Source organism: Diprion similis, chromosome 13 (assembly GCF_021155765.1).
Source record: "Diprion similis isolate iyDipSimi1 chromosome 13, iyDipSimi1.1, whole genome shotgun sequence".
In the NCBI taxonomy this organism is placed as follows: Eukaryota; Metazoa; Arthropoda; class Insecta; order Hymenoptera; family Diprionidae; genus Diprion; species Diprion similis.
Window position 1 is genome coordinate 2,271,954 of NC_060117.1, and position 22,537 is coordinate 2,294,490.

The 22,537-nt window shown below is 37.5% G+C and overlaps 4 protein-coding genes across 4 annotated transcripts; all 4 read left to right on the forward strand.

The window, feature by feature from the left end:
• The first annotated feature begins 6,000 nt into the window (after positions 1 to 6,000).
• On the forward strand, positions 6,001 to 8,551 carry LOC124414208 (pancreatic triacylglycerol lipase-like). The gene is made up of 6 exons (XM_046895185.1): positions 6,001 to 6,259; positions 6,780 to 6,800; positions 6,884 to 7,126; positions 7,408 to 7,471; positions 7,541 to 7,620; positions 8,142 to 8,551. The coding sequence occupies exons 1-6, from the start codon at positions 6,001 to 6,003 to the stop codon at positions 8,549 to 8,551; spliced, it is 1,077 nt and encodes a 358-aa protein (XP_046751141.1).
• Positions 8,552 to 10,996: 2,445 nt separating this feature from the next.
• On the forward strand, positions 10,997 to 13,986 carry LOC124414209 (pancreatic triacylglycerol lipase-like). Its single transcript, XM_046895186.1, has 4 exons — positions 10,997 to 11,036; positions 11,881 to 12,195; positions 12,478 to 12,720; positions 13,583 to 13,986. Exons 1-4 carry the CDS (start codon positions 10,997 to 10,999, stop codon positions 13,984 to 13,986), a joined length of 1,002 nt encoding a protein of 333 aa, XP_046751142.1.
• A 1,536-nt stretch (positions 13,987 to 15,522) lies between these two features.
• Positions 15,523 to 17,903, forward strand: LOC124414210 (pancreatic triacylglycerol lipase-like). The gene is made up of 4 exons (XM_046895187.1): positions 15,523 to 15,565; positions 15,683 to 15,991; positions 16,465 to 16,707; positions 17,437 to 17,903. Exons 1-4 carry the CDS (start codon positions 15,523 to 15,525, stop codon positions 17,901 to 17,903), a joined length of 1,062 nt encoding a protein of 353 aa, XP_046751143.1.
• Positions 17,904 to 19,483: 1,580 nt separating this feature from the next.
• On the forward strand, positions 19,484 to 21,469 carry LOC124413927 (pancreatic lipase-related protein 3-like). Its single transcript, XM_046894737.1, has 4 exons — positions 19,484 to 19,525; positions 19,967 to 20,272; positions 20,500 to 20,745; positions 21,066 to 21,469. The coding sequence occupies exons 1-4, from the start codon at positions 19,486 to 19,488 to the stop codon at positions 21,467 to 21,469; spliced, it is 996 nt and encodes a 331-aa protein (XP_046750693.1). The 5' UTR covers positions 19,484 to 19,485.
• Positions 21,470 to 22,537: the final 1,068 nt, after the last annotated feature.

Sequence of the window (22,537 nt, forward strand, 5' to 3'; positions counted from 1 at the left end):
CCATCCAAATTTTTCTCAAATTCATATAAAACCGTGTGAAATTTCGTTTCGATTTGAAAAACCGAACGTTGATTCCACGCTTTTGATTAGCTTGAAAAAAATACGTTGTCTGTATGTCCCGATTAGACGGGGTCTAATTTTTGGAGTGAAAATTGGGAGCTTGCTGTACGTTCGAGTTTGGATTCGAGTTGGAGTTGGTGGTTTCTGTCTATACCTGTGTAATAGAGTTTCGAACCGAGAGATAGAGGGGTTGGGGAGCAGAGCGAACAAACACCCACACCCTGGAAACACACGTATCTAAGCGCGTGAATTTAGGAGAGAGAGAGAGAGAGAGAGAGAGAGAGAGAGAGAGAGGGATGGAGAGCGAATATACGAGAGAGCTGTAGAGAATCTAGAGAGAGGGTGGAAGGCTGGAAGCGCTAAGGGACGGCTTTAATTAAGGCAAGTGGAGGAAAGAAAAATCCTGAGGGAATTTATAGAGGTTTGTCCGGCGGTGGTTCGGCCGTAGGACGACATGGAGGATTCGAGGGGATGCAGGGGCTCAAACTCCCCGTCACCCCTTTCTCATCCCTTCCCAGGGCTCTCTATTTCGCCCTCTTTCTCTCTCTCTCTCTCTCTCTTAACGCCAAAAGCCAAAACTCGCGAAGGCAGGTGGGTCTGGACCAGCAATTCGGACCTTCCAAACGACTCGGTGCTGCGGCACATTACCGGGGCTGAATGTCCTCCAGAAGAGAGAGAATATGCCGACGTCGAGGTGTATCCACCGGGTTTCTCACCCCCTCCCTCCCTCTCGCCGCTGCTCCTTTCCGTAACCCGTTTATGTACCGCATTATTATCCGTCCTACGCGTAGCAGGAAAATTTCCTGTTACATATAAGATAAAGAGAATGAAAAGAGGGTGAAGTAAAATTTTACTTTTGCAAGACTTTTTGGGTGGGGGTGAAAAATTTTAAAGATATTATCGGCAGAATGAAAGAAACGAAAGACGAAAAGCTCCGAGAATAATTAATTCCGACGAGAGATATTCACCCGACAAATTTCGCATTGTTGTTGTTGTTTTTTGTTTTAGATTTCGACGAAAAATTTATCGTATAAAGAAGAACGCAAAGAAAAATACAAAACAATTCACGTGTTCGAATTGTGATAGATTTTTTTTAATTTTATTGATTCTACGATCAACCTTGTAGAACAGTTTCTTTTATTTTAGAAAAAGAAAGAAAAATTCTGTAATTCTCTACAAAAAACGAGGAAAGTTTAAAAAGACCGTTTAACGTCTGTTTTCAACCATCGTATTCAAATTTAAACTTCTACTTTTCAAATTAACGTGTCAAACGATGTCGAAAATATATTTTTAAACCTCGAAAGAAAGCGAAAAAAACACAAAAAGGGGATTAAGTTAAAAACGATGAGAAATCTTTGGAAATACGATGAGGATGCGGAAGGAAAACTTGCCGAGTACCTAGATAATTGACAGAAGAGAACAATAATAAAAAAACGAAACAAATCAAAAATCAAAAAAAAAAAAAAAAACTACGCGATGGTACAAATTCAACAAATTCACCCTTTCTCCACCCCCTGCATACAATTTGAGTCCCGCTTAGCTCCCTCCTCCTCCCCAATGTCTATATCGCGGGAGTGCGTACGGCAATCTCTATAACTGATGGTCCTTCTGAGTGTCAGAGACACGAACGCGGGACGATTTTCGTCCAGCATCCGAAACCGCGTTGGCACACGTAATTGGACACGGTATGCCTACACGTTTGTGCGTATAACAACAACGCAAACGCAATTTTATGTTTCAAAATGAAATTTCTATTTATATATGTACTGGATTTGGGAATGTTTTCAATTTTCTATTTGAAAAGGATCGAGAAAGGAAAAAGAAAAAAAAAACCTATAAGCAGAAGATAGAAGGAGAAGAAAAACGAGGGAATCTAAAGAGAGAGAGAGAGAGAGAGAGAGATAGAGAGAAAAAAATTCAAAAAATTTAAAGATTTTGAACACGTCTGAAAAAAAAAAAAATTCTATCTCCAGTACGATAGCCAAACGTGCCAAATAAATTGCATTCGAAAGTATTTTTGAAAAAGAAGAGAAACAAAAAAAAAAAAAAAAAAAGAAGCTAACGAGAAAACTAAAATGAAATTTATACCCATTCTTCGGATTTTTTTATTTTCTCACGTACCTACCTACGGAAAGGGGATGTAATTGCCGGGGGAGGTGGGGGGAGGGCTGGTGTGATATAATGTCAGGTCCACCTAGATAGGGTTGGCAGCAGTTTGTACTCCGGGTTGAGGGACGTTCAGTAGGTACACGTAGGCATGTATGATGATCCCGTGATGCCGCAGAGGATCGTCGTATAAACTGACGGCTTTTTCGCTTTTGATAAACTGCGAGATACGCGGAGCAACGGTGCGGTCATCATCGAGGCAGTACAGGGACAGGCAGGAAGCGTAGACACCCCCTTCCGCAACGTCTCTCTTTCTCTCTCTTTCTCTCTCTTAATGGGACCCAGTTTACACAAAATCGCAAACACACAGGTAGTTGGAAAATTCGCGATAAGCATTATCGCGATTCTTTCGCGGTAGGGAAGAGAAAAATGCGAAGATGAAAACCGACTTTTTTGGATTTTCATTTTCATTAGGGTTGTTGTTGTTTTTTTTTTTTTTTTTGTTTTTTTTTTCTCTCGCAGGCTGTAGGATCTTTTTTGTATTATTCTTATGTATACGAGGAAATGAGGAAGGGAACGATTACAGAAATGGGAGAATTTCATGAATAAGAAAACAAATTTCGATACTTTTTTGAAACGGTATTTCAAACGATCTCTTAACGATAACAGGGACACAATTATTATACTTCTCTTCATTTTCCGTATCTCCAGGATCGAGATTTGATCATTTCTTTATCCAACGTAAGCATCTTTTACACGTTTCATCGTGCGTCTTTTTTTTTTTTTTTTTTTTTTCCTCGTAAAAAAAGTACCCGTTTCTGTGATGGTATACAGTGAATCTGCAAATGCGCATGCGCGGGGTATGGAAAGGATCACTTTTAAGTCCTAATAGTTGAAAGTAATCTTTTCTGTACTCCGCGCATGCGCTGTAGCAGCTAAATCTGACATTACGCGATTGTAGCGTCGGAAAACTTTCCAATATGGAAGGCTTCCGTGATTCTGTATGAAAAGAAATAAAGACTGGATAATGAAATATGGAAGGAAATGATATTTGTCTAGATACTAAATTGAGCCAATACAAATTTTTGCAATTTATTGGCTCACATGGGGAAAAACCGCTGAGGCATAAAAACCCTTTATTATTACAGTAGTAAAATTGTGTCAAGATTGTATGAGGTGTTAATGTACGATTAATGTTTATTGTGTCTCGCAAGTGAAGAGCTGCCGTGAGATTCAGAGGCCGAAGGCATGAATCTACGGAGGTTAGATCGGCTGGTGAGAATATACTGTTTAAATTGGAGAGGAGAGGAAGAGAACAAGAGAATTCCGAGCGCGACTGGAATGGCCGAAGACTCGAATCAGACTGCGATTCCCGGTCAGTTATTTATTCTTCCAACGATCAGCGCCATCTTTGCGGTTAACGCCGATCCACCCAATCGCTTCGCCCCGCGATCGCGCCTAAACTTACCACGGCTTGTTGGTAGCGGTACGAGTGATAGAGATTTCGGGTATCAGATGGGGTAGAAAGTACCTACTCGTGGATATGGGAAAGGTAATGGGATTGGTGCGGTCTAAACAGCGATCCTAACCTCAATTTCGCGCTTCGAGAAAAAACGCGTAACGTACTCTCGTTGTTTAAAGAATCGTCTGCTGCAACAAAAAGGCAACGGACTGTTTTTCCTGATTTCTTATTTTTAAAAACTTATGAAACAAGTACGATAGATACAGATACACATCAAATGATAAAAAACAAACCATGACAGAGAGAAGAAAAAAAGATCGTTTCTAAATCGAAGTGTCTAAAATACGGAGCAAAGAAAAAAAAAGAACAAAAAAGAAAAACCCCAAGAAATAAAAAAAGGAGAAGAAAAAACTGGAGACGGCGTTGCCGCAGGGTGAATCGTTTTTCAAAATGTCTACCGGCTGACTAAGGGGGGCGACGGGGGTTGTTAGATGAGGGTAGCAGAAGCTTTGGTATTGGTATACCTGCGACGTACGCACGTTGAAATAGTGGTGATCGTAGCAGTGGCGAAAGTACTATTAGTATTAGTAGTAGTAGTATCAGCAAAGCCGAAGCGGGCTATGGGGTGGCAAGATGGCGGCTGACGGGCAAATCGATGGAGGTTGGTGTTCCCTCGGCTCTGGCGCCCCGGCCCTCTTCGCCCCCTTAACACCCCGGCAAAACGCCCCAAACCACCCCCTCGACATTTTCGAGGCTCTCTCTTTCTCCCCCTGTTTACCACTTTCCCCATCTCTTTCCCTCTCCGCAGCAGCAACTAGCTCGACTCTCACGCAGGCGCTTCGATCCGATGACGATGACGATGACGGAGAAATTTTTCCACCGGCAATGGAATACGTTGAAAAACGAGAAAAGCCTGCATGGGAGAAGGTTGACACGTTTTTTACATCGTTCGATATCAATTTTCAAAATATTTAACGTATAATTCAACACTATTTTTGCTTTAAATTTGATATTTTTTTGGCCCTTCGTCAAGTAAAAAAGTATACTTTCAAAACTTGTTTTATATTTGCCTCGACATATTATCAGATTTATTATATATATATAGTCTCCAGGTTATGTGACAAAGCTTGACGTAAAAATAAGTGGAAAAAAGAAGAAATTGCGAAGTCATTCAAAGTCATCTGAAATCACGCTATTCATCAGTCCTGTTCCTTGTATCTCTAATTTTATCACTTCAAGTGAGAAAAAAGAAACAAAAAAAGCAAATGTGCAGATGACAAACAATGTCATCGAAATTTGCACAAAGTATTGATTACATAAATGAATTTATATTAGTAATATTCGTAATCAGGCAATAATAATTGTTGGGATTGATAACGATGTAAATTATAGATCGATTAATTGATGAATGGCAAAATAGGGAAGAAAGTGAAAAAAAGACACTTTGAATGTCAATTGAAATGAATACTTATCCGACGGTAGAGAAATCAGTCTGATCTCTTTGTACTTATCGAAATCGTAGATTTCATTTACTACAATTATTGTGTATTTAATATCTTATCAAGTCTGGTTGGGGCGTGTTTTGACGTATCTGCGGCAAAAAAGTGAATTGGCAAAAATTGGCGATTTCTGCGATCCGTATAAAATCGATCCCGCCGACGAGATCGACACTTTTAATCGTCCAACGCGGTGTGGTGAAGTGTCAAGATTCTATTCCTTCCGTTGGCTGGAATAAGAATTTCGATCAGTCGCGCTTTGAAAAACGGATCAGCGCAATGAAGACGAGCAACGTATTTCTGCTCCTGGCTCTTTTCGGTAATCGTATAGCAAATCTGTGAAATAAAAATCGAGAAAAAGAATTTAAACCAGAATTCCAGTCTCGCTTCCTATGCTTTCAAAAATAATAAGCCCACAAAATTTGAGGGATTAATCACTAAAACAGTATCAACAAACTCTAGGACGTCAATGATTGCGTTTTACTTGACGGCTTCGAAACGATTTCACACGTAATTTTTACAAGAGTTTTAGTACAGGATTGACCCTTGATTTCAAAAGGGTTTTATAAGGTTTTAAGCGGTCTGATTGAACTCTGAAATTTTTCAAGAAATTCTAAACAGCACTTTGATTGTTATCCAAGGAATAACATTACATAAATTATTTTCTCGATTTTGACGAAGATTAAGTTCTCAGGATTGAGAATCACCGATCCTAACCTAACCTAACCTCGATTTTGAGAAAGATTAAGTTCTCAGGATTGAGAATCACCGATCCTAACCTAACCTAACCTAACCTACGCTTTTTCTAATTTTTTCGCTTTCCATTTAGTGTTTAACACGGTGAAAAACACGGAGCAAAGCAGCTGGAATTACATCATGTCCCCAAACGGGACTGTGGAGATAGTCGACTTGAGTCAATCGCTGGAGGATTCGTCTATGGCCCTGAGCGAGCTGAAGACGGCCGTTTTGTTCAATCTCTACACGACATCGAACCCGGAGGTGGAGGAGGAGTTGTACCTTCTTGACACCTCGACCCTTTCCACAAGCCATTACAACGTCAGCAATCCGACACGTTTTGTGATCCACGGGTGGCAAAGTAGCAAGGCAGAACAAGTATCCACGTCGATTCGAGATGGTGAGTATTTCGCAGAGAGAGAGAGAGAGAGGGAGAGAAAGTTCAAATAAGTTTATTTGAACCTAGAGCCAAAGCGCCCTCAGGACCATCATCGATAAATAAGTTTTAATCGATGAAAATATTGTGAAATTTGAAAATGATTGGGACTTTATGAATGTGATTGAATATCGATGAAAGTTTGAAGGGGATTTTAGGAAACTGATAAGGATTCTGATTTCGTTGAGACTCACGTATCTTGTAGAACATTAAAAACTAAGAGACACTTATTTTTTTTTATCTGCGGAAAAAAGGTGTAGAGGGGTGAAAACGACCCCCAAAGATGTGCATCGAACGGAGTGATTTCTCAAGACGCTTGACGGTCTTGAATAAAATTAACGCTGAAGTTTTCCTATTCATTAAAAAAACATGTCAGTGTTGGTTTCTCTTCGGGGGTTGTTTTCACCCTTTTAAACCGTCTTTCCGCAGATGAAACAAAATACGTGTCTCTTAGTTTTCAATGTTTTCTAATATACACGAGAAGGACAGCAAACTGATGTTCCTCGTGAGAATCCTCGAGAAAATTTTCTTTTTTTTTATTTTTTTCTTGTCAAAGTAATGAAGGGAAAAATTAACTGTGGTTCTCAGCTTACCTCGCGGTTGGCGATTACAACATTATCGTTGTGGATTGGAGCACTCATGCAGGTTCGAACTACGTTACTGCTCGCACAAAAATCGTGGCAATTGGAGAATACGTAGGGCTGATGATCGACTTCCTGGAGGCGATGGGTTCCAGCGTGGAGGATATGATAATCGTTGGACATTCTCTCGGAGCACATATTTCCGGTATGGCGGGGAGATCGGCGAGCAACACCGTCGGCGCGATTGTTGGTAATTATTATTAATATTGACGATACTTTTTATCCGCGGAGCTGGGGGAGGGGGGTGGCGAAAAGGAGAAAAACAAGAAGAAATGATTTCGAGAACGATTCGGTGAGTCGAGGAAAAAGTTTACCGATTTTTAAACGGTTTTTCGACAAACAAAACTATTCAAGATCATTTAAATCAGAGGAATTTCAGTCGTCTAAACACGAATGATAAGGAAATATTTTAGCCAATTTTTAAAAAATTTCATTTGTTTCATTGAAGGTGAAACGTAATTAATTCATTAGATGAAAGTTGTAAAGAGAAACGATTGACCGGATTTAAAAAAACATCTTTGCCGATTTCGATCAGGTCTGATGAAGCTTTTGATAGATATATATCGTGAAGACGATTTAAAAAATTTATGTCTCATTGTCCAAGGATTTATAATATAATCTCGACGAAAGTTGATCGTGAATTTTTCAAACTTTTCAAATCGTTTGCGTCGTTCTTAAGAATGTGTAAATATTATTTTTTTTCTTCTTCACACTGTTTCAATAACTTTCAATGACAAGATGTAAGAAAAAAAGAGCGAAAAAAAACAGGGAATGTTTTAAAAAATTCGAAAATCGTCGTTGATTTTTCATATTTAGAAGATTTAGTAAAATACTGCAACCGCGACTTGCCACGATACAAGAAAATGAAATAAAATTTCAAGTTGTAAGTAACGAGGTCGAAAATTAGTTCACCTACACGTCGAGATTCCAAACTGAACAAACGATTCGAAACGATTCTCTCCACCGTTTGAAATATTAGTTTGATTGAGAAAAAAAAAGTAAAAAACCGAGGAAAAAAAAAACAAACAAACGAACAAAATTTCCGTTTGATCGTCAATAATTTGGCAAACATAAAAAAGGATATAACAACGAATACATCCAATAACTTGATTTTCCAACGGTTCAACCCGATTTCGAAAATCACGGTCGAGAAGAAGATCTCTGCAATTGACCCCCTTAAAACCCCCAACCCTTAAAAATTTCAGGCATGGATCCGGCTGGTCCGCTTTTCTACGTTACGGACACTTTCGCACGTTTGAAATCTACGGATGCCAATTTCGTGCAAGTGATTCACACGGCCGCCGGGCGTCTTGGCTACAACGGAGATCTTGGTGACGCGGATTATTGGCCTAACGGAGGGTGGTTCCAGAGTGGCTGCGGCCTCGATCTTTTCGCCACGTGTGCCCACTCACGGTCTTACTTTTACTTCGCCGAGTCCATCATCCGGAATGACATAACCTATACTTCCTACGCCTGCGAGAACTACGACGAATACGAGGCCGAGGCCTGCCAGGAACCATCATCTTCCATAATGGGCGGATCCACCCTCGACCTAACAGCCAGCGGTGACTTCTACCTTAAGACAAACTCGGAAGCCCCGTTTGCCCTAAGTTGATGACGATTTTGCCTGTGATTTTTGACCCGTTTATTTTGGAATGAGGATATTGTAATATTCAGCTTTTCAATAAATGAATTTTAACCGAAATGTGTCATGTGATGAAATTTGAAATTTGCTAAATCTTTCGTTCATTTCAATTCGTTGATGAGAGTCGATAAACTCTTGTCATAAATTACGTCATAAGCTCGTTCATTCATCCATATAATCGTTCATTCATTCCACACATATATTGTAGGTATTAATAATTGAATTATAATTTAATAATCGTTACAATATTTACTGCGAGTGCCTTCGTTCGTGTGGAAAAACACTTTTCGTACGTTTTTTTGACGTGTTTCAGGAATCCGGTTTCTTGTTTTTTCTTTTCTTTTCCGAAAATTTACGTCTTTCAACGTGAGAACAATTCTGTAAAAATAAATAGTCGCGGTCTATCGGTCGGAAAATTTTACCCCTGTTTCGTGTATTTGATAATTATTTATTATTCAGTTACGAAAATCAAAATTTTACGCTATATATATATATAGATATATATTGAAAAATAATAAATATTAAAACTAAAAAATATCTTCTTCTTTCGACGTGTTTTTCACAATTTAACATTGTTAGGTAAAATTTACGAGTTTCAAACTGATATCCTGTATTCTGAAGTGACGTTTTTGCGATTAAAACTGAATCTGTATTGATTCCAGTCACACTTTTTTACGTGATGGTTGAAATTTAAACAAGTTGAATAAAATGAAAGCAAGAAAAAAAAAAAATTTGAACCTGGATTTCTGATTTATCGATCCATCGAATCCTCTATCCTGCACAAATGATCCTTGCCTATTCTGATTCCATATGAGAAAATAACCTCAAATTCCGACATTACAAATAAAAATATAAAAAATTTCTAAGCAAATTTAAACAAACTGGCTTTTATGTGAATAAAATTCTTTGGTTCTTAAAGATAATGTTCCTCGGAATTTTGGTCAAGGTTTCCGTCAACTTTCTCACGTCCTCAATCGAATTTGAAGAATAAAACACGGTTCGGTAATTTCAAAGTCACCGTAGAGAGGCTGCCAAAGTGAATATCTAGTTGACAATCTAATCACTAAGTGAAGTAGCTGCACACCGATTCTTGATATCTTAGCGCGATTATTTCATAAATGTGCTCAGCGTTGGAGGCAAGCTTTTGGACTTATCACATCTTTAAACGCTTGCATTTATCGGATCGATGGGATCTTCAAACGAGTTTGTATGAGAGTGTGAATTTTTCGTTTTAAATTTAACTGGTAATATCACTCTCGTAAGTAAGTCTACTTTATCTATCTTCAAATTGGAAATTAGCCCGAACTTTCTTACTGTGAAACGATCAATTCAAGATTTTTTTTACGGTGAACCTTTTGGTTTTGTAATCGTTTTTTTCCGTTCGATAGTGATATTCTTAAACGATGCGAAAGTTTGGAGATTCGTATGACGGTTAATGGATTTCAAAGTTGTGCCGAACGAAGTAAAAAAAAAAAAAACGTTGTCTCAGTCATACAATTCGTGTTTTTTTTTTTCATCTCGTAAAAAATCTTGAATGAAATAACTGAGCCATAAATATTTGAGAAATCTACGGAATAATGACGATCTTTGAATTTCTTGAAACGATTTGAAATCGTTGAACCCGTCACATGTCAAATTTGTTCTTTAAAAAATCTCGTCGTGTGGTAAGAAAATTCATCGGAATGAGGCGACAAATTTTTGTGGTCATATCTGGAAATGAAAAAAATCTTTGATGCTGTCGCAAATCATGATAATCTTTACGAATTGGTTCAAACCTGACGAGATTCCTTTCGCGGATGTTTTGGAATCGTTCAACCTCGCTGAATTCGTTGAAAAATCGAACCCGAAACTTTTGAGATCGTTTGAAAGAGACCGTATCTGAAATTGGTTAAAGTATTTCGAAAAACTCTCCGCATCCAGATCACTAAAATTCTTCTCATTCGGTGTCGGAAGTTCAATAAAAGCTCATCCAAATTGTCCCAAATCGGTTTTTGACAAACCGTTCAAGAATCGATCAATTTTTTCTGTACATCCTACGTTTGCCCCGATCACTCGTAAGTAAGTCTACTTTATCTATTCTCAAGTTCGAACTTTGTTTTGTAATGTCATCTTCAGGAGATACACTAATTACCATCACCGATCAACAGTCTGGAGGAAATAATTAGCTTGACATAAAAATATGTATGATTAGAAGTTCAGAGAGCGTATACATATGAGAAAAGCAATCATCAAAATGGGAATAACATTCCTTTGCTGATACTGGAATAAATTTGTTTGCAGTCAAGAATCTTTGTTACTTTCCATCGCTAATAGTCACGAGTATATAAACAACCGGAGTTCTTCCGAGCGTTCATCAAGCAGGTGTTTGCTGGGTGAATAGAAGTGATTTACGCATCGAGAATCGAACCATCTAAAATGAAGGCTCGCAACGTCGCTTTTCTCCTGGTCACTTTGGGTAATCGTATACAAAGAATAATTACTGGATTGTCGACTAAAAAGCGTGTAGACTAGTCTGGCGCAAAAAAACCGACTGTTTTTTTTTTTTTTCGAGTCACGTGTGACAAAATGTTAGTTTTTGATGTTTCAAGAGCCTACTCTAAAGGACAGATAAAAAAAAAAATTTTAAGAGGTCACTCCACATTTTTTAAAACGTCAGAAATCGTCAAAAATCAAATTTGTTTTTGTTTTTAATTTTTTTTTTTTTCGTTACGGTATAATTTTATAGACAGAAAAAAAAATAAGTTTCCGAAAGTTTCAGTTCAAAATTTGAATTTTGAAAAGTCGGTGATAATTTTTTTTCAATTTTTTGGTACATTTCTTTAGATCTTTTCGAGCTACCTTTTAATATTCATATTAAAATTTCATACATTTTATTTCTTCAATTTAGTAACAAAGAATCGATAACAATACACCATGACATGAATTAAAAATCAAACAAAATACTGAAAATATAATTTTTTTAATTTAATTTTTTGACGATTTTTGACATTTTAAGAAATTCGGAGCGACCTCTTAAAATGTTTTTTCTAAGCTGTCCTTTGAAGTCGGCTCTTAAAACATCAAAAACTAACATTTTGTCACACGAGACTCAAAAAGAAAAAAATAGTCAGTTTTTTTGCGCCACCCTAGTGTAGACGGAAGAAAAACACTCGAACCCAGAATTCAAGTGACCGTTTTTTTGTTCAAAGGGAAAGGATAAAAACCCATGAAATTCGAGGGGAAAGATCATGTAACTTTCTCGAGGATCTTTCATCACTTTTATCACCAATTCCTGTTTTAATCATCTTATTCTCACTCAGTGTTCAACGTGATCCAAGACAGCGAGGGAGTGAAAATAAGCACCTTCAACTTGATGCCGTACCCAAACGGCACGGTGGAAAAAATTGATTTGAGCAAAGCGTTTGTGGATCTGATTCTCACGGTCGACGAGCTGACCAAGGCTGTCAAGTTCGAACTCTACACGATTTCGAACCCGAAAACGCCCGAGAAGTTGTACTACCTGGACCAATCAGCTCTCTCGAAAAGCCATTTCAACGCCAGCAAGCCGACACGCTTCGTGATCCATGGATGGCAAAACTCAGGCGGATCGGACGTGTGTGTCTTCATCCGAGATGGTGAGTACAAGTGCATAGAAGAAGAAAGAAGAAGAAGAGAGGGTGTGAAAATAGGGATGGAGTAGAAAAATATAAATACTTGAGAGAAAAGGAAAAAAATTCTGGGGGTTGATCTTCTTTTTTAAAAAATTTAACATTCATTCATGATCAATTGATGATAGAGTTCAATGTTATTTGAAAATCTATAACAATTATCACGGAAGATATATTTTATCACTGACTGACGAAATTTCGTATCAATTGTCGTATGAATAAAATGAAAAAATTTATTTCGATCATTAGCCTACCTCGCAGTTCGCGATTACAACGTCATCACCGTGGATTGGAGCACTTTTTCAAGTTTAGACTACGTTTCTGCTCGTTCAAACATTGTGGCAGTCGGGCAACACGTAGGGAAGATGATCGACTTTCTGGAGCTGAAAGGGGCTAGCCTGAAAGACATGATCATCGTTGGACATTCTCTTGGGGCTCACATAGCTGGCATAGCGGCGAGATCGGCGAAGAACGACGTCGGCGCAGTTGTTGGTAATTATCGTCGATAATATTGATGACACGTTTTATAAACGCGGGAAAAGTTGATAGGAAGAAAAACAAGAAGAAGAATCGATTCCGAGAACGTTTGAGAAACAGATAAGAAGAAAGAATGATACGTAGAATCGGGGCAAACGTAGGATGGACAGAAAAAATTGATCGATTCGCGAAAGGTTTGTCAAAAACCGATTTAGGACGATTTGGATGAGCTTTTATTGAACTTCCGACACCGAATGAGAAGAATTTTAGTGATCTAGATGCGGAGGGTTTTCCAAAATACTTCAACCAATTTCAGATACTGTCTCTTTCAAACGATCTCAAAAGTTTCGGGTTCGATTTTTCAACGAATTCAGCGAGGTTGAACGATTCCAAAACATCCGCGAAAGGAATCTCGTCAGGTTTGAACCAATTCGTACAGATTATCACGATTAGCGACAGCATCAAAAGGTTTTTTCATTTCCATATATGACCACAAAAATTTCTCGCGTCATTCCGATGAATTTTTTTACCAAACGACAAGATTTTTTAAAGAACAAATTTGACATGTGACGGTTCAACGATTTCAAATCGATTCAAGAAATTCAAAGACCGTCATTATTCCGTAGATTTCTCAAATATTTATGGCTCAGTTATTTCAGTCCAGATTTTTGACGAGATGAAAAAAAGAAACACGAATTGTATGACTTAAGATAACGTTTTTTTTTTTTTTTTACCCCGGTCGGCAAAACTTTGAAATCCATTAACCGTCATACGAATCCCCAAAAAAATCCTCGCATCGTTTAAGAATATCACTATCAAACAGGAAAAAACGATTACAAAATCAAAAGTTTCATCCTAAAAATTTCTTGTTTCTCAGGCTTGGACCCGGCCGGTCCTCTTTTCTACGTGGTGGACACGAATGCGCGTATGAAATCTACGGACGCCAACTACGTTCAGATCATTCACACAGCAGCCGGTCGTCTCGGGTACGACGGAAATCTGGGCCACGTCGACTTTTGGGTGAACGGTGGCTTCGTGCAACCGGGATGCGGCTTGGATCCTGCTGCTTATTGCGCTCACCTCCGGGCCTTCGAATATTTCGCCGAATCGATCTCCCACGACTCGTTCAGATCCCTCGCCTGCACCAACTACTTGCTGTACGAGACTGGCGCTTGTCGTTTCGAAAGCTCTTCAAAAATGGGCGGATGCGACCTCGACGTAAGAGCCACCGGCACTCACTACGTCCAGACGAACAGCGCACGTTCGTTCGCAAAAAATTAACGATTCGAGAGGAAGATCTTGACGGCTTTTTTTTTCATTTCTTGGCTATTATAGATCCAATGTCTTGGAAAAATTTTTTGTTTAAGAAAAAACTAATAAAATAAAATTGCATAATCGATGATAAAACTTTTTTCTTTTATACAGTTTGAAAACATCGTTTTTATTAAAAAGAGGATAGATGAGGAAAAAATGCTTCTGACGTGTTGAAAAATCGTGAAATTATAAAATATAATTTTTATTTAGGCAAAAAAAAAAAAAAAAATCGACTTTCGATCGAGATCTGGAGAACGTAACGCGGAATTAAAAATCTGATAAAACATAAAAATTTTACTTTACCAACGATCAAAATTAGAGGCTATATGTATATATTTTGGCAATTTCAAGGTCGTAGAAAAACGATAATCGAAATGAATACTTGGCTATCAACGTCATCGAGTGAAGTAGTTGCACTGATTCACCGTATCTTGGCGCAAGTAGAGTTTGATAAGAGCACTCGACGACTGCCTTACAGAATCGTTAGCAAGCTTCTGAGTTTATCGCGATTTCCGATCCTTATATGTATATATGAGGCATTCTAGCTCGGTTCGACCTACGTACACGCGTTGACCTTTAGAAAAGCTCATTTTGAAAAGTACTAATTTTTTTTTTAGATTTTTTTGACACGGTTAGAATGTTCGTCAATTTTTCAAAACCATCTTATTGATCGATACAATACAAAAATCTGAAAAATTATTTGTCGGATAGAAAAATTTTCAAGCTTTGGGCCGAAGTGGGCGGAGACTTTTGCTTCGTACTGTTTTCAAGCTTTTTCCGAAAAAAAAAAAAAAAAAAAAAACTTTTATAATACTTAGAAGCGGGAAGTTTTTTACGAGAAATTTTTTTCCCTCTTCATTTTGGTAATAAAAAGAAAAAAAATTGCTAATCGTGAAATAGTCCCGAAAGATCTAAACAATTTTAAATGTTCAGAGACAGACTGCCTTGAGAAACTCTTTCAAAATAATAAATAATTTTTGACACGATCATTTTTGAAGTGCGAATGTCTGGAAACTGTTTTTGCAACAACAATGAACAATTCCGTCAGTGTGAATAAGAGAAAATTCATAATTGCATCAGCGTCATTTGAAAAAATGTAATTTATTAACGTGTACCTAAAACATATTTCACTAATTTTTTATTTATTCGTTTATTTATTTTTTTCTAACAATTAAAACAACTAAAGAATGATTTTATTTATTCGTAAGCAAAAAAAAAAAAAAAAAAAATTTCCACTCATATACTTCAGCGAAATAATTTCACCGACAGATTTTGTTATTCATTTCGATTTTTTGTCGCGACGAATTGTCAACAAAAACGTTTTATCAACCGACGTTGTTTTTTCAGCTGATTACACAATTCCACCCTTCGGCTTGATTGTTAACAATAAATGTTGCCGCCCAGTGAAACAGTCTTCAGTTCTGGAAAATTTTTTCAAATATTTTCACGCATTCCGGAGCTGAGTAGAAAATTCTTTGACTATTAACTAGAAGAAAAAAAAAAATGGAAATCCCTAACGTCGCTTTCATCATAGCTGCAGCTCTCGGTAAGTGAAAGAAAAAAATGCGTCTCCAATTTATTGCTTATAAATTTTTAATTTTCGAATATTGTCAAGTTTTTCCATTTTTCTTTTTTTTTTTTTTTTTCTTCAACGACGCTGCAGCCTTCAATTTCATTTCTTACACCAAACAAATCGATCTCTGGACATATGTTTACTACCCAAATGGTACAATCGAGAATCTGAACCTGCCGATAGAGCCTTCAGATTTGCCAAGTACCCCGGACGAGCTGGAAAATGATGTCATCTTCGTCCTTCGCACCGAGCTTGAAGAGTCAAGAGGCCAACAATTGTACGTAAAGGACATCGATACTTTGTCGGCGAGTAATTTCAACGCCAGCAATCCGGTTAGAATAGTGATCCACGGATGGCTGAACTCGATGAAATCGCCGAGCGAGACTTTGATTCGCGATGGTGAGTATAAGGTTGCAAAAAAAGTGATTCGGATTCGATTCCTTTGTTCTTTTTTTCTTTCTTTCCCTTTTTTTTTTGTTTCTTTGGGAATTTTATCTGATATCACACTTGAAAAAAAAAATTACGAACGAGATGAATTTAAATCAGGTTGTGAATTCCTGATTTTTCTAAACAACGTAACGAAACATGGAATCGACGGTGTGACTCGCGTACGGAAATCTGATTTTCTTATTTCAAAATATTTCCTATACGGCACTTAAAAATGACGATAATGAAAGAAGAAAAAAAAAAATTCAGCACAACTTGCCGAACCATTTAATTGTTTTTTCTAAAGGTATATCGATGAGAAATGAACTTTTGGGATGAATAGTTGGGACAATTTTTAATCAGGGTCGTTCGAATGGTAATAATTTGGTGAAAAGATGATCGGAATTTTTCTCTGATTGAAAAAGTTTACCTTCAACGGTTTTCAGCCTACCTATCCGTCGGCAATTACAACGTGATTCTGGTCGACTGGAGTTCCTACTCTCGCAAAGACTACCTTTACGCAAGAAGAAAGGTTACTACAGTTGGCAAATACGTTGGACAGATGATCAATTTCTTGGTGGAGAACGGAGCTAGCATGGAAGACACGATCGTCGTTGGACATTCTCTTGGGGCTCACATAGCTGGCATAGCGGCGAGATCGGCGAAGAACGACGTCGGCGCAGTTGTTGGTAATTATCGTCGATAATATTGATGACACGTTTTATAAACGCGGGAAAAGTTGATAGGAAGAAAAACAAGAAGAAGAATCGATTTCGAGAACGTTTGAGAAACAGATAAGAAGCAACAATGATACGTAGAATCGGGGCAAACGTAGGATGGACAGAAAAAATTGATCGATTCGCGAAAGGTTTGTCAAAAACCGATTTAGGACGATTTGGATGAACTTCTATTGAACTTCCGACACCGAATGAGAAGAATTTTAGTGATCTAGATGCGGAGGGTTTTTCAAAATACTTCAACCAATTTCAGATACTGTCTCTTTCAAACGATCTCAAAAGTTTCGGGTTCGCTTTTTCAACGAATTCAGCGAGGTTGAACGATTCCAAAACATCCGCGAAAGGAATCTCGTCAGGTTTGAACCAATTCGTACAGATTATCATGATTAGCGACAGCATCAAAGGTTTCTTCATTTCCACATATGACCACAAAAATTTCTCGCGTCATTTCGATGAATTTTTTTACCACACGACGAGATTTTTTAAAGAACAAATTTGACATGTGACGGTTCAACGATTTCAAATCGTTTCAAGAAATTCAAAGACCGTCATTATTCCGTAGATTTCTCAAATATTTAAGGCTCAGTTATTTCAGTCAAGATTTTTTACGAGATAAAAAAAAGAAACATCGTACCAACCATACCATGATCTAACAACAAGGACCTCGTCCTTGATTTTCAGGCCTCGATCCAGCCGGTCCTCTATTCAACTATGAGGCCACCGAATCAAGGATGACTTCAAAAGACGCCAACTTCGTCGAAGTGATTCACACGGCCGCCGGGCGTCTTGGTTACAACGGAAATTTGGGGGACGTCGATTATTGGCCAAACGGTGGACTCCGGCAGCCAGGATGCGGCTTGGATCTCTTAGCGATCTGCTCTCATCTCCGGTCTTACACGTTATTCGCAGAGTCGATTCTCGATCGTAACAATGCATTCACTTCAAAGGCCTGCGAAAGCTACACCGCCTACGAAACCGGGCAATGTGAGGATGCAAGGACATCGTACATGGGAGGAGCCACCCTCGACGTCGAAGCAACCGGAACTTACTACCTCGATACCAACAGCGTGGCCCCGTTCGCCAGAGGCGACGTCGGACCAGACGAGACGGATATACTCACGTCGATTACAGACAATCTTGGAAAATGATCTGCCATAATTTCTGCAGAAGCATGAATCAGACGATTCAAAGTTTTTTTTCACGAATTAATGTCGAATATCGTAGGAAAAATAAAAAATATAACACACATTGTATAATAAGGTGTCAGGAAACCGTAATTTCACCTAAAAATCTTTCTTTCCAACACGCGAAATTAAAAAACTACGTCCAATTTTCTAAACAATTATTAAAAATAAAAATTTTGTCAATTGCATCACGTGTTTTTATTTATTTATTTATTTATTTTTTTTTTTTTGCACTTCAACACTTTTTGTCGCTTACACTGTGTAACCTGTGATAAATGTTATTAATGAAAGTGTTGAACACGCTGAATAAAAATTGAAAGTAAAATAATGCCTTGATCCTGTAATTATTTCTCACCCATTTTAGAAGACAAAAATTGAATTAATTTTTAAAAGATAAAATAATAATTAAACGAAGGATAATGAATGCACGCGAAGGTTCCTTCTTATCGAAATTCTGGTTCACGTATCGTCTAGCCTAAATTTTTCCAAAAATTTAAACCACATTTCTTTATCGGATTATTTCATGAGTTTGCGGCATAATTTTTTATTCTAAAATAAATATTCAAATACCTTGATTCAAAGTGATTAGTAGAAATTATTTTATAAATGCAATCACCATTTTCAATGGTGTGTCGATGATATTTGTCTCGTAACAATACTAACGTAAAAATGATCGTAAACTAATTATTCGAACCATTTTAAATTTTTATTTTGGCTATATTATTTTAGCATTTCTTCATTCAATTTTCATGCTTCTTAAGTTTGAGTTACGATAATAAAATGTCAGAGCACTTTCCCAACTATTCACAGAATGATCGATAATTTTCCGCGTTGTCTTTTGATCGATTTCACTTATTCCATCTTCAATCGGTCTGAATAAATCACATGTGATCACATAACTCGAGCGGCTGAATTTATGAAAATTTTTCAAGATGCATCAATCGATTATTCGGTTAATTTGAATTTGTCACTCGTTTCCGTGACCTTCGCACGTTGGTTCGTTGAAAATAGCGAGAAAAAAAAAAAAAACTGCAAACATTGTTCGCAAATACTGTGAAAACAGTTGAAAGATTTACGAGAAAAGATTATGACGGCAATTTGAACAACTGTGTAATGCAAAAAAAAAGAAACAAGAAAAAAAATTTCAACTATATTGAATAGATTCAATAGAAACAACCCTAAAATAAAGTAAAAAATATTTAAAACCAGAAGTCTCTGAGCTGTCCGAAAACAGCTTGAATAGAATTAAGAACGCGTTAAGTCTGATTCTAATCAGCTACACATACATGTATACAAAAAATATTTTGTCACGTGCGTAAAGTTTTATCGATTGCCGGTTCATTGAATTGACGAAAAATTAATAATCCTTGAAATGCTTGCTTGCTTAAGCACACCTGTGTTCACAGTCAGTTGGCCGATTTCTGTCTATAAATCCAGCTGCCTCGGGAAATCGTTCTTAGTTGGATAAAGAATATTACAATACCTTGATTCTGGAAAGATTCTAATTTCGCGATAGAGGAATATTTTCTACCAACCGAGATAAAAAATGAAGACCGGCAATGCCGTTCTGATCCTGGCTGCCTTTGGTGAGAAAAAAATAAATCAAAGAAAAAAAAAAGAGAAAATTTCTTTCATCTATACCCTGTTCTCGAAATTCGTGATTTTGCAATTGCAAAAGAATTCTTGTTCGACAAAAATTGTAATAAAAAAAAAAATCTGCTCAAAACTCTCGCGATTGTTAAATAATTTTAAATACCAGGTTAGATATTCTTTGCTCTATTTTTTTGTTTTTCCAAAAGACAAAAAAAAAAAAAAAAAAAAAAAAACACCTTCCAACGAAACATCAGAATTTTGAACGAAAAATATTCTAAATTTTCTCTGAGACTCGATACAACCTTAATACTTGCACAAAAAAAAAAAAAAGATATTGACGCGACTTTCGAATTGAAAAGCTCATGAATCGTTTACGATTGTTTTTTTTTCATTGAAAGAATGTTTCAATTTGAAGTTTTTCAACTGCACCACAGTGTTCAACGTCATTCCTGACACGGAGCAGACAAATTGGACCTACGTTTACTATCCAAACGGAACGAAAGAGGATGTGGACCTAACAACAGAGCCGGAAGACTTGAACCACACGGAAACCGGATTGGACTCCGATGTAAAGTTCTATCTTTATACCGAATACAATCAGTCGACGCCGGCGGAATTACTCGTGAATAACAGCGACAGTCTTTCCTCGAGTAATTTCAACGCTAGTAACCCAACGATTTTGATAATCCACGGATGGCAAAACACTTTTGAAAGCGACGGTTCCACAACGGTTCGAGACGGTGAGAAAAACGTTTTCAAAATCAAAATATCCAAGAAAAAAAAAAGAAAATTTTTCAAATCAAATTTTGTTTTTACCACATTAAAAGTGACGCTGTTTTAACCTAACTTAACTTGACGAACATCGGTTTAACAAAGTTTTTATTCCACTGGCTTGTAAGCCCAAGAAACTTTGAAACTTGGTACCAAACGTTAGTCCTGAGTGAAAATTTTTGTTCCAAATTCTCAGGCTACCTCGAGATCACAGGCTACAACGTGATCGTCGTCGACTGGAGCATCTACTCCGGCAAAAGTTACGTCACCGCCCGTAAAAACATCGTCAGTGTTGGTAAATTTATAGCAGAGATGATCGACTACCTTGAGGAAGAGGCATCCTTGGATACGAGTGCACTGACCGTCGTTGGACACAGTCTTGGAGCTCATATCGGCGGTGAAGCCTGCCGATCGGCAACTTCCAAAGTCGCAAATCTCGTTGGTAACCGACCACTATTCACCATTAATTTTGAAAATTTGTCAAAAGTCGATTCTGAAGTCATAATGACTCATCATAAAACGTTTTCAATGGTTTCAACAATCCACTGACTAGTGCAAAAAAAAAAAAAAATCGAAATTGAACATCTTGTCAGAGAATTTAATGATCCGGTATCGAGTGTGTATCATTAATTTGGGACTGAGTGGTAGGAATTTGAAGAGTATAGATACTTGACCCATGTCACGTGAACGTATGGACAGTAAATTTTTTTGGTTAAAAAAACCTTGTGATCTAATAACAAGGATCTCGTCCTTGATTTCCAGGCCTCGACCCGGCCGGTCCTCTGTTCTACTTCGTTGGCACCGAAGCAAGGATGACTTCGGACGACGCCGACTTCGTCGAAGTGATTCACACCAGCGCCGGGCGTCTTGGTTTCAACGGAAATCTGGGCGACGTTGATTATTGGCCAAACGGTGGACTGAAGCAACGCGGCTGTGGCAACGACGTCTTAGCCACTTGTGCTCACAGTCGGGCTTACTTGTACTACACCGAGTCGCTTAAGAAGAATAAATTCGTGGCCAGAAAGTGCCACAGCTACTTGTGGTACAGATTAGGCCTCTGCGGCTCAAAGAGCAAGAGCACAATGGGCGGAAAGGTACTCTCCACCAGTGCGAGCGGCAAGTACTTCCTGAAGACAAACAAGAATTCTCCATTCCACAGAGGCTGATGGATATACGAGAGAAAGAATTATTTGTCTGTTTTATTAATTTTTCGACTAACCATGGACAACTATTATTTTTGGAAAACGAATTTCTACGCAACTTTCAGGATTAATCGGGCGAAATTAATTAGAGGCTGTAAAATTGTCTTATCAATGATGATAGAAGAAGTTTTGAATTTTATTTTTTATACCCAAAATTCAAAGGATAATAAATTATTATCGATAATTTAGTTGAACAGTTAAACTTGGTTAATTGTTCATTCTTAAATTTTTGTGAAATTCGAATCAATTCACGTACTTATCAGTCACAAGGTTTTTCAACCTATGTTACAAAATAATTATTCATTCGCACAGTTTCCTTTTTTTTTTTTTTTCTATTTATTGCTTTTTTTCCTACGCCCGACGAATTCTTGAACGATTTTTGAATACTGATGGAAATTTCAACGCGTTAAATAAAATCAAAGAAACAATTTTACACCTGGGGTTACGATTTATTGATACTTCGAATATCCCTACGATTCCTCGATCCTGAAATTATTCCTTTTCCATTTTAATCGTTGATACTAAAAGAGTAAAAAAAAAAAAGGAAAAAAAAAAAATCACAAAATAAAAATGAATTTTCTCGCAAAAATTTCGTTCGAGTTTCTTTGCAAAATTTTTATACTCCCGATTGAATTGGCGACGTGTCGTGTCTCGCTAATTTCGAAATTGCACGTGACTTCTATCGAAATAAATATTCGTAATGTGAATATTACTTTTCTCTATTATATTAATTAATCGATGACGAAACTCGCGCTGAACTCTCACTGCGATTTGAAATTTCAAAATTACACGTGTCGCCGCGACCTTCGCGTGGCAGAAGAATTCACCGATATCGGATGATCGGTTAAAAAAAGAAGAACAAAGACAAAAAAAAAAAAAGAAACAAAAAGCAAAAAATCATGCGAGCATAATTAACGATATTTGAGAGAGAAGTGCGAACAGCTGAACACTTATTAACGAAATTATAACGCAATGGGCACAACTGTGTAATGAAAAAATTTAAGCGATATTAAGCAAGTATTTATTCATGCG

Bases quoted from the DNA above. Each gene is read 5' to 3' on its own strand.
- LOC124414208 (XM_046895185.1), top strand. From the start codon at position 6,001: ATGTCCCCAAACGGGACTGTGGAGATAGTCGACTTGAGTCAATCGCTG. The intron at 7,127-7,407 runs GTAATTATTATT...TTAATTCATTAG, and splicing joins CACCGTCGGCGCGATTGTTG to ATGAAAGTTGTAAAGAGAAA. The intron at 7,472-7,540 runs GTCTGATGAAGC...TCATTGTCCAAG, and splicing joins TCTTTGCCGATTTCGATCAG to GATTTATAATATAATCTCGA.
- LOC124414209 (XM_046895186.1), top strand. From the start codon at position 10,997: ATGAAGGCTCGCAACGTCGCTTTTCTCCTGGTCACTTTGG. The intron at 11,037-11,880 runs GTAATCGTATAC...ATTCTCACTCAG, and splicing joins TTTTCTCCTGGTCACTTTGG to TGTTCAACGTGATCCAAGAC. The intron at 12,721-13,582 runs GTAATTATCGTC...CTTGTTTCTCAG, and splicing joins CGACGTCGGCGCAGTTGTTG to GCTTGGACCCGGCCGGTCCT.
- LOC124414210 (XM_046895187.1), top strand. From the start codon at position 15,523: ATGGAAATCCCTAACGTCGCTTTCATCATAGCTGCAGCTCTCG. The intron at 15,992-16,464 runs GTGAGTATAAGG...AACGGTTTTCAG, and splicing joins CGAGACTTTGATTCGCGATG to CCTACCTATCCGTCGGCAAT. The intron at 16,708-17,436 runs GTAATTATCGTC...CTTGATTTTCAG, and splicing joins CGACGTCGGCGCAGTTGTTG to GCCTCGATCCAGCCGGTCCT.
- LOC124413927 (XM_046894737.1), top strand. From the start codon at position 19,486: ATGAAGACCGGCAATGCCGTTCTGATCCTGGCTGCCTTTG. The intron at 19,526-19,966 runs GTGAGAAAAAAA...ACTGCACCACAG, and splicing joins TCTGATCCTGGCTGCCTTTG to TGTTCAACGTCATTCCTGAC. The intron at 20,746-21,065 runs GTAACCGACCAC...CTTGATTTCCAG, and splicing joins CAAAGTCGCAAATCTCGTTG to GCCTCGACCCGGCCGGTCCT.